The sequence below is a fragment of the Pholis gunnellus genome (genome assembly GCF_910591455.1).
Source record: "Pholis gunnellus genome assembly, chromosome: 9".
Classification (NCBI taxonomy): Eukaryota; Metazoa; Chordata; class Actinopteri; order Perciformes; family Pholidae; genus Pholis; species Pholis gunnellus.
Window position 1 is genome coordinate 9,774,656 of NC_136535.1, and position 11,252 is coordinate 9,785,907.

The 11,252-nt window shown below is 41.9% G+C and overlaps 1 protein-coding gene across 1 annotated transcript; it reads left to right on the forward strand.

Moving 5' to 3' along the window:
* The first annotated feature begins 117 nt into the window (after positions 1-117).
* LOC306700968 (protein sel-1 homolog 3) lies at positions 118-7,939 on the forward strand. The gene is made up of 23 exons (XM_079166133.1): positions 118-248; positions 349-823; positions 1,053-1,179; positions 1,287-1,408; positions 1,499-1,614; positions 1,702-1,763; positions 1,842-1,974; positions 2,057-2,192; positions 2,302-2,439; positions 2,765-2,970; positions 3,179-3,358; positions 3,945-4,064; positions 4,222-4,362; positions 4,493-4,555; positions 4,698-4,871; positions 4,966-5,093; positions 5,193-5,276; positions 5,365-5,455; positions 5,543-5,630; positions 5,724-5,833; positions 5,941-6,068; positions 6,172-6,274; positions 7,128-7,939. The coding sequence occupies exons 1-23, from the start codon at positions 195-197 to the stop codon at positions 7,215-7,217; spliced, it is 3,069 nt and encodes a 1,022-aa protein (XP_079022259.1). The 5' UTR covers positions 118-194; the 3' UTR covers positions 7,218-7,939.
* The last annotated feature ends 3,313 nt before the right edge of the window (positions 7,940-11,252 follow it).

An 11,252-nucleotide genomic window follows, 5' to 3' on the forward strand; every position in this document is an offset into this window, starting at 1 on the left:
CCAATTCTCAAAGCTCCACCCTACCTGTGCTGTGTATGTAGCAAATAGGGTTTGGCTATGTGCAGTCAAATATTGACTTAAGCTTCAACATCAGTGAGGTGGAGCAGGATGAAGTCCGGATCTTGGGGCTTCTGGTTTTCTTCGCAGCTTGAAAAGCATTAATGGAGAGATTAATGAAAACACTTTTATGAACCATGGGTATCCATACACTGCACACATACATCTGCGTGTTTGGTCTCAGTATGCAGGTAGGAGCAGGTTTTCCTTCATGATCTGTGGCACACTGGTCCCTTCTGCTTTTAACAGGTTTCACTAACAACCTGCCTGCGTGTCTTCTGCCTCGCACAGATCGTCTGGGCTTTAGATGAGGTGACGCTCCTGAATCCTCCAGAGGAGCCTCTGCCGCATCATCTTTTGGAAATACTCTACTCTTGTGACGAACCTGCCACGGTACAGCTGGACTGTGTTGTGTCTTTTGAAACTGGCATCACTTCGACACTCCTGCTGAGACAGTGGAGCTGCGTCCCCGGTCACCCTAAAGTAAAGACCCTGCAGCTGAACCTGCCGGATTGGTTGGTGTACCAAGCTGATGGGATTATTCCAGACTCCCAGGGGGTGCTGAGTTGCGTCCTTCTAGCGTCAGTCAGATACAGTGGATTTGATGACACCGAGAGCTCTGTGGCAGCTCAGGATGTGGCAACCTTGCGGCCTAAACCTTTTTTTAGTCGACCTGTAAAATGGCATCAACTGTGCATTTCCTGGAGTACAGAAATGCTGCAATTAACTCAGCTGTTTTCAAAGAAGCAATGTCCTTTGGAGCAAGGTAAGGGTTGAGGAGTGAGCTTAAAGCTGCAGCAAACTGCACATGTGGACAAAAATGTACTAAAGTCCATATTTTAAGGGGAGACACTTGTAAGAATCAGATGTACAGATGAATGATTTTAGGAAATGTTATGCCATAGTGGATTGGTCTGGAAAGGATGATTGTGTTTTTAGATGATGAGTATGGAGGATGAGTAGTAGTCTCAACCAAAAATTGTCACGTCATTCAGAAACGGTGCATCTCCTTTCTTCGATGTATGGCTCAACTGGAGAAAACTTTGGTATCACAAAGACACTAAACCCTTATGGCGCTGAGTTCCTGGAGTATTCGCGCGTTGAAGCCATCTCTTCCCCATGGTAAGACAACAACGGTGACACCACGTACAGCCCAGCTTTCTAGTCTGGTAATGCAGATATTATTTCGGGACAGTTAACCAAGAGTGCTTTGTATTTTTTTTTTCCAGGTGTATGTTCTCCATGTGGATATTTGTCACCAGACACTGCCAGGAAAGGCTGTGTGGTTTGCTCTACCGTATAGACTCCCATAATAACTATGTCACACCAGCAGTGTTCCTCAAAAAATCAGGTAATATTCTTCACACACGTCTCAGATATTCTCATCATGCATACGCAGTGTCCTTCTCTGGACTTACACACACACACACTGCATGTGCAGGCCAGCTACACATCCAGATGGATGGAGAGTCTGAGGAATCCTCTGCATTCACCCCTTCATTCAAGGTGCCTTTAAGTGAGTGGTGCCAAATCAGTGTGAGGCTGCGCGGTAGAAAGGTGAGTGGTCTCTCGTTGACACAAGATGTCCTCTCAGTGTGTAACGAGGAAAAATAAAGTGGTCGTTGTCATGTTTGTGCGTCTCAGGTGACTGTCTCCATGGTGTGCGTGAATAAGGAGCAGAGAACGGTCTATTCAATAGTACAAATGTAAGTCTACCTCAGACATGACCAATTATACTACATTAACAACAGGAATTAAAGAAATGCCTGCATTGTGTCTTACAGGTTGGAGCATAGTGTCGTGCTGGATGACACAGAGGGATATTTTGTGATTGGTGGAGGGAAATACATAAGAGGTGTGGAAGGTTATTTTGGGCCGGTGGTTTACTACCGCAACCGAGTACCACCCCACAGCATGGTAAGGTCCTGCACCTGCCCATAGTTGATGTCCATGTTGACTACTATCTACATCGGAGTCTGATCGTTTTCCTCTTCTCCAGGATGACGTTGCTATTCCAGATGTTATCAGGACTGTGAACCTGACAGGCTGGCTGCATACCTGTCAAGAATTCCGTCTGGAGATGGATGTTAAAATCAGGGGCTATTCTCTCCAGGCCCAACAGGGGACAGAGTCTGGTAGTAGGCTTTTATATCCACTAGATGGTGCTAAAGTTACTGTGTCTGAAATACTCTCCGCAGAGTCCCTGAGTGTGTAGAGAAACTGTCAATGATGTGTTGTTTTCAGAGACTTGTTTTGATGCTTTCCATGAGTGGATGGGGAAGGACAGACGGCCATCAAAGACACAGTGTGAGCTGTGGGAGACGACTGTACCTCATAGGAGACACGCTGCAAAACTGGCCAAGTTTTTGGTTTTCAAACATGGTGAGAGATACACTGCACAAACATGGATTTGTCTTGCAATGGTACAATATGTGAAGGTGATGGCGACAATAATTCACCCTGCATATTAAGCTGTTTGAATTGACACATGAGATCTACAACACTGAAATAAATTACAGGATACCATATTGATGATTCAACACATATGATCTGTGGGTTTGAACAAAGTTTGTAACGACTGACCCTTTTTGATTCTCATGGGGCTGAGTAAACATTATTTCCTGCTTATTATTCACTGATGGTATCATGTCTCATTTCACATAAAGCACTGAAATCAATTCAATCAAGTTCAATTCCTGACTTGCAGGAGAAAGGCGAGCTAGCCTGCCAGCTGTGGGCAGAGCCCTGTACTCCTTATCGCTTCAGAAGCTGAGCAGAGCGAGCAACACTGGAGTGGTCAGCAGAATATTGCCACTGCTGCTCCAAGCCGGCTGCTTAGCTGATAACCGAGCTCTGCACATGTCGTCTGTGCTCTACAGTGCTGGCCTGGGAGTTGAGGAACAGCCCAATAAGGTGTGTGTGTGTGTGTGTGTGTGTGTGTGTGTGTGTGTGTGTGTGTGTGTGTGTGTGTGTGTGTGTGTGTGTGTGTGTGTGTGTGTGTGTGTGTGTGTGTGTGTGTGTGTGTGTGTGTGTGTGTGTGTCTTACTGCGTCAGCTATAGTAGAACTCTGCCTGGGGTGGACCATTTTTAATATCCTCTCATGCCCTTGTGTTTGGTGCAGGCCTGGCTCCTGGCCCTGCTGGCAGCCCAGAAGGATGAGCGATTAGCACTCCTGCATCTCGGGCACCTGCACCACCAGGGTCTCCATGGCCTCCCCACAGAACCGGACCTGGCCTACGCCTATTATGCAAACATAGCTCAACAGACATCTGTAGACCGTCAACATCCCACACCACAGCAGGTAATGCATGTGTTTGTTTGTGGCTGGATGCTTTGCTGTGCTCGTTTTGCAGGTCTTGTTTAATCCCAAAGTACTGTATGTTGTACCTTTTTTACATGTCTGTCACTTTTCTGTGTGAGTCAATATTATATATTTCTTTCCTAATACACATCATGATTAAAGGCATCATTTAAACGATCATAAACATGAAACATGAAGAATCTAACACTAAATATCAGAGACAATAGTATTTGTTATGTAATAAGGTATACAGCAATTGTAATGCAGGGGCTGGGAGGACACTGTTTTTACAATCATATGAGCTGATATGTGATATGTTAATACATTTTCTGGCTCTCCTTATTGTGGCCATAGTTTTCAGATTTCAATCAATACGTTGATCTTTGTCACTGCTCTCCATACCAAGAGAGACAGAAGTATAATGAATTTGGCAATATTGCAGGGCTGTTTCTAAAGTGATTCAAGTTTGATCGGAAGCACAGAGCTGCATTTCTGGACTATTTGTCACTGTTTTAGGAAGGAAAATAAAATAAAGTCCTTTAAAAAATGTTGTGTGTGTTCTCTCTCCTCTTTCTTTTTCTTTTAGACATTTGTTGAGGCCGTTTACCTGAACGATGATAAGGTGTTGAATCTCCAGACCAGTGAAGACCATCATCTCTTCCAATGGCTGAAAATGCAGGCAGGCAAGGGAGCAGCTGACGCCGAGGTAGCCTGCTCTGTCATCTCTGCTTTTTTTTGTGCTGAAAGTACACAAGCATGGAAAGTCAGATAGAAACAAGTGTGATAAGAGGATGACACTCGGACAAGGTGAGGATGTTTTATCTTGAACATTTCTTCGTAATAATTTAGCATCTGTTTTCCAGCAAGCTGTTGCCCGCATGCTGTTCTGGGGTCAGCAGGGAGTGTCTCCAGACATCCAGAAGGCTGTGAGACACTACGAAAGGGGAGCGGTCCGGTGGGAGGACCCAGAGTCAATGTATGACTATGGCATAGTCCTACTACAGGTGACAACTACACCTGATGTACAATGAGAAATGTGACAATATTTATTTTAATCCTACTGAAATAGTACTTTGTATTTAGTTGTATCATTTAGTATTTGCTCTTATTAAATAGTAATGTGTTTCTCTGTAGGGGCATGGGGTTGAAAAGGACATTCCAAAAGCTCTCACTTTCCTGAAGAAAGCAATGGACAAGGTTTTGTATGATTAAATGTTAATTACATCCTTATTACTCATTTCATTTTTATTCTGTAACACTAGGAGTCTGATTTCTGTTGCAAAAACCCATTCAAAGTTTTCAACCCCAATCTGACTTCTTACAATATTCTGTCCCACAGGACTTCGTTCCTGCAATCAGTGCCCTGGCCTGGTACTATGAGAGCATTGAGAAAGACTACAAGCAGGCGGTGCAGCTGTGGGAGCAGGCGGACCTCCTGCAGTCATCAGACGCTGCTTTGAATCTCGGTGTCATGTACTCACAGGGCTTGTATCCAGGAAAAGCTGCTGACCAGGTTAGCCCAAGTATGAATGCTTTGTGTGACCTTCTACTAGCACGCTTACAGACTAGAATGCTGATATGAGGTTAATCATCCGTCTTTCCTGCAGTGTATGGCCTATCGGTACTATCGGAAGTCTGCAGAGAGAGGCCAGATCAGGGGAGCGATTCTCCTCGCCAGCATCTGGACCACTGGGATACCCGGATGCGTCAACAGACGTCCATCAGATGCACTTTTGTTAGCCACTGACCCTCTTATTTATTCATTTCACTGCACAAACAGGATTTGTCCCGACAGTATGTCGTGACTGAGGTGTCTTTTTATAACTGACTGCAGGTGGATAAAGTGGGCAGCTGAGCACAACGGATACCTGGGCAGCATCTTGCGGAAGGCCTTGGATTCATATCTCAAGAGTGACATGTAATCTTTTTCTCTATTCACACCCGGCACGATCCTGATCAGGCCACTTGATTTCAGTCGTCGCATTAACGGTCTGTCTTTTCCACAGGTTCAGCTCACTGTTATATTACATGATGGCAGCTGAGTCCGGGTACTCAGCTGCCCAATTCAATGTGGCTTATCTATGTGAACAAAATATGGTAAGTTATCCCTATAAGCTATAGTGTCATGGTTTTATTTATTCTTGTCATTAAAAAAACAACATTTTTTACTCTGTATGTCCCTAGTTAGATTTTCTGGATCCTTCTTTTGCATCAAACTGTATGTGGAGATATTACAACCGTACACTCCAAAGTCATAATCCTGACGTTTATGGTAAATTACTATTCTTTAAGGCTTCAGTTTTTGGAAACTTGAACGGTAACATTCATACTTAAAATGCTTCTTTTTTTTTACCTCTAACTCCAGCCTTGATTAGGATGGGTGACCTGTTGTATGAAGGGCAAAGAGACGGGCAGAAAGACTTGTTTTCTGCAGCAGCGATGTACACTCTGGCAGCACTGAGGAACGAGCCACAGGTCTGCTTCTTTGAAATTGATTTTCTGGCAATGTTTGTGTATATTTTTTCCAAGTCTGTTTCTATTCACAATGGAGCGTGAGTGTGAGCCATACTGTTCTTCCACAGGGATGGTACAACCTTGGCCTCCTTGCTGAGGAGGGTTACAGGCTGCCGCTGTCAGTATTGATTGACCTTGGCCTTTCAGAGCTGTACCTGGCAGATGACAGTTTGCTCATAAGCACTTTGTACAAAAGGTGTGTTTGAACTGTATGTGTATATACACCAGTTTTGTAAGTGCAGTTTGCCGTTTTCAATGTAAATCTGTAAGAAAAATAATTCTTTATTTTCTTCCCAAAGATGCAGAGACTCAGAGGATACACATTCATACTTGCCTTGCAGCCTCGCCCTCTTCAATGTGCATCTTCGATCGTTCCAAAAGGACTATAGTGCTGCTATTAAGGTTAGTGTGATATCCTCAAGATACATTTCAAAGACTTATCATCTTAGTATTGGTCTTTGGTTGGGTGTTTGCACAAGTTCCATATGAATAAAAGTACCTTGCTGATAATTAGTATTATGATCATATATTCATCTAGTGCAGTGTTTCTCTAACTTTTTATCTGGGCACCAGATTTGATCTTGAATAGGTAAGCCAGCCATTTTCAAAGAGGTACATGTTTGATAAATTACAGCTTAGTTTTATGCCAGCTATTAAAAAATATATGCAAATATATATACAAATACTTTATAAATGGGACCAAATTAATTAATTCAGAAGGAGTTAACAGGCTATTTCATTTCCTCTCATCAGTAAAACAAACAAAGTAATTTATCAGCACAATACAGATGTTCAGGCTCCCTCATAGCTCAAAGATGCACTCCAGATATAAATGTTCAATAAAAGAAATTCTGCTCATTTACTTAGCAACCCAAATAAAATCTCCTACGACCCACCTGAGTGTCCCGACCCAGTCTTTGGGAATGAATGATCCAGTGCAGACAAGTTTGGTTGAAACACATGCAGTACTTTTTTGTATAGCAAGTCATTTTGTAGCTAGTCATTAACTATGTTTCCTTTTTCATATAACGTCACTTGTTACTTGTTGCTGTCAGGTAATAATAATAAGTTCAACAGCACAACATTTCCCTGTGAAATGTGGTAGAAATATAAAGTAGCATACAATTGAAATGTTCAAGTAAAGCACCTGAAAATTGTACTTAAATACAGAACTTGTGTAAATGTACATATTAGCTCTCCATCACTGGCCAAAGTACAGCACCATTATTGTGATGTCAAATTTGATTTCCCACAGTTCTCCACTGCTGTCGCCGTGGTTGCAGCTCCAACGGCATTCTTAATCATCCTCCGCGTGCTCAGGAGACACGTCCCGTCCCCCAACTAGAAGATTCTTCACAGGATTGTCAGAGCAACAAATTCAGGGACTAAACCAAGTCAACCTGTACGGCAACAACATTAACACATGTCGTGTTAGTTTACATATGTTAATGGGATCACTGTAAAGAACAAATGTGAATGTTATTAAGTCTGGAGAGTTTTGGGTTTGTAAGTTTCTTACTGTTTAATGCACATATTGATTTTTTGTGAAAAAGAATGCTTGGTTGAACAATAAAGAGTCTGAATAAGTAACTCTACATTTGCAGGTTGTTTCAAGAGACTTCTGGTGGAAGTTATTCTTGGACCTTCGTTTGTCTCCCAGTGTGATGATTCCTTTACTCCGTGGTGTTCTTTAGGGTGGATGACTTACAGAATTCAAATCATTGATGCCCAGGTGTAGCCTCAGGTACCAAACAAGCATCTAACAGGACTCTAGGCTCCTCTAATGTGATGCATACACCTAAAATGTTCATGCATTTTTCCTGTTTTCAATCACTTTTGTCAGGACAACATTCAATCTTATAGAAAAATAAAGAGAGTTATTCATAATACAATCACGACTACAAGTCTTCAAACCTGGCAGGCAATAAGAGAGTTAGATGGTTGTTCAAATACAGTGTCTTTCCTGCCTCCAAACACTGATTATGCTCCGATTCTGCTCCGATAGAGGATTTTAGGTAATGCAAGATAGGGACACTTTGGTCTTCAGAAGTCAGATATTTAGTCTTTGTGGCCTTTTTATTGTTGCCCATGTGTTGACAAGCATAATAAATATATTGTTAAAAAAAAATCTGTCTTTTATTATGTATAATTTGCACACAACACACTGCTGCTCATCAAGTATGGAAAACAAGTATGCCAGATAATTTATAGCACTCATATCCCGCGAACGAAAATCAAGCAAGCAATTACGGACACTTCTCTTGAGACCAAATCCATTCAACACTCAACATCTCATTAACACAGGCAGACAAGTTTAATTGCTTTGCCTCTGTTTGTTGAAATTATTCACATTTTGTTGGGGCTTATGATTGCGAGGATGAGATAAAAATTGAAATTTGTAATTGTAGAAAAAAAAATAGAGGTGGCATCAGTGCCATTAATCTGAGCTGAATATGGACAGATTTTCTTTCAAAATGCTGTTTGGATACATTTCAAGAGGTTAAATGATCTTAATTATAAAATACACATGGTAGATGGGTGCACATTGTGGCCCTAATATCCCCACTAAAACAAATGTACCAGAAGTTCTCAAAAACAGCCCACATAATTTATAAACTTGGAGAGGAATTGTTTGCAGGTTCTATTAAGATACGATTGTGACGTTTTATTCAGAAACACTTTGACTTGATTTTTTTCCCCTGATAGTGGCCCTGACACTCCGTCACAGTTTCCAGTCATATATTTAAATTTGAAGAGCTTTTAAACAGATACATTGAAACATTTTCTGAAATATGGAGTATCAAGATCATAGATCAACAAATGTCAATAATTTAAAAACATTGTTTTACTTTATTATTGGTGTCTGAGGAGGGGTTAGTGGGTTGATGGGAAATGATAATTGACGTCAGTATGTCTACACTCCTGGCCGCGTCCTGCGCATGACCGGTCCTAATTAACAGAGCGCGAGGCAGTGGTAAGGGTTTCTTCGTCAATTTAGCGTTAACTCGAAAATGTAAACTCAGTTGTGTCCCGAAATATTTAAACCAGCAGGAAGACAAGTTGAAAAGTAAGTAAACAAACGGTAAGATGTACTTACCTAACGTGACTCGCACATTTTGCATGAGAGGTGTGGAGACTTTGCAAGAGAAACAGCACAGATGTAGCGAATATCATGCTGTAATTAAAACCAGGTGTGTTGGTTGTTTGGATCGTGTTGCTGCGGATATCATTGTATTTAAGCTGTAAGCCGTACAGCGGGTGTTTCGCTAAGCTAAGGATGCTTCCTCGGTAGGACGAGGCCCGACACATTTCGAGTTGTTGGTGCTCTGAAGCTGGTTCTCCTAAATAAGTCACATCATTGATTTACCCTTTTAGTTTCCAAGTTTTTACGGCAGACAATGCTCCCTCTGGATTAAACTTCATGAGAAGAGGAATGGTGTTGGATAATGAACTATCCCTGGTTTCCAGCAGCGTGTTAGATTGCTGTTGAAAGTCAATTTTCATCCTATCATCCATCAATCATTTGTCTTCTGTTCTCAGCATGGCTTTTTTTGCAAACTAGATTCAGAGGTCTTTTTTTTTTATCAGATACTTAAATAATCCTCTAATAATGTTTTCAGAAGAAATAGGTCAACCTTTTTGCTATGGTGGTTGTTTCCTGCTGTAGTTTATAGCTATGTGTTGAACATGTTGGTAGGATGAGGGTAAGTACACAACCACGTGAGCAGTATGGACAGAGGTCACATCATGGGGTGCCACTGAGCATTACGATGTCGACTGTTTAATTCAGGGTTGATTATACAGCGACTATAATAATAACTGGTGTTGACAGGTTTTTTTTATTTTAAGAAGAAGGTTCAGTGAATTCAAAGGTGACGATGGCATATGACTAATGAACCTTTTGGACCGCAGGGTGTATTGTCAGCAGGGAGAGTGTCCTTCAGCAGAACTGGGTTCAAGTCCCCTCGTCAGCAAATGTTTTTGTGGAAGTTGCTAAATTCTTAGAACCTCGAGGGTATCGAGCTGTCTTCTTCTCTACTCCGACCTTCCCGTCCTCAAGGGCAGTGACGTGGTTACAGAGGGTTGTCGAAATCAACCCAAGGACCTAACTTTAGTTAGTGATTATCTTACATTACAAAAACGGCTGAAGTGGTTGGTTGGGTTAGAACCATTCATCAGCAATAAAACAAGTACGCAAATCTGCACTTTGTTCCCTTTTTCTAAAGCAATATGAGAAAACTGACGGCACTCTCTCTTAAGTGCATACTAAGTAAATTAAACACCTGAGTGCTACCTAGTCCAACCACAGCCTCTTTTTCTAATGTGTAGCTCCCACTAGAGTGGTTGAGAATGAATGCCTTGCCCAAGGGCACTTTGACAGAAAACTAGATGTTTGAAGGTAGAAAAATCTGAAAAAGATACATTTCTAATTTTTCAGTTGTGGCAAACAAATGATATCATCTTGGCATTGTTTCTAAATGACTTCAAACATATTTTCTGCCTTTCGATACTGCAATATCTTGTTGCTTATTGGCCAACACGTAAGATAGCGATATATCTGGTCGATAAATCAGCTGGACTCGGTCTAGCTGTAGATTCTTCCCTGCCCTGTGTTATTGCCACTATTCTACTGTCTTTGTGTTTCCTATTAGTTTAAGGCAGCGGCATTTGGCATCATCCATTGTGTTTTTCCATGATAGTTTTGTTATCCTGCATATTGTGAATTTTATATGTGTTCTAATGCTCTGCCCATTGAAAGGCTGTAAGATAAAATCCCTCATAGATTGTGATTTAAGTGCACGGCAGCCCGACTTGTGATCAAAGCTAAAATGCGGACAAATGAATAGAAAAGGAAACCGCAGCACTGAAGGGAATGTGGAATCAAATTAGTTTAACTCTGCGATTTTTACTCCGTGCACATTGGCTTTTAAGAATGCAGCTCCTGACAATCTGCATTCTCAAAGCAATCTGTCTCTCTTTTCCTTTTTCTTCTCATTCACATCCATTGGCTTTCCTCTCCTGTCTCTCCTTTTTCCCTTTTTCCCCTCATTTTCCCTCCCTCTGTCTTTGCAGATGGGCTGCTTGGCCACTGAAAGGGGAGAGAGCTGTGCCAGTTGTGAGCGTGCAGCGGAGGCAAAGAGAAGAAAGTCAGTCAGCTGGACTCGTTGGTGGGAAACACAGCAGAGCCACAACACGGAGGTGCAGACACAGGACAGGTACTGTGTGTGTGTGTGTGTGTGTGTGTGTGTGTCTTTGGGGGATGGGGGTGTAAAGTAGTCATCTGAAGGACTATATTATGAGTCCTCAGGATATGTTACTAAAAGAATGAGAGCCTTTCACTGCAGCACTCAAGACTTGCAGTATATGTTAGGCTGTCCTT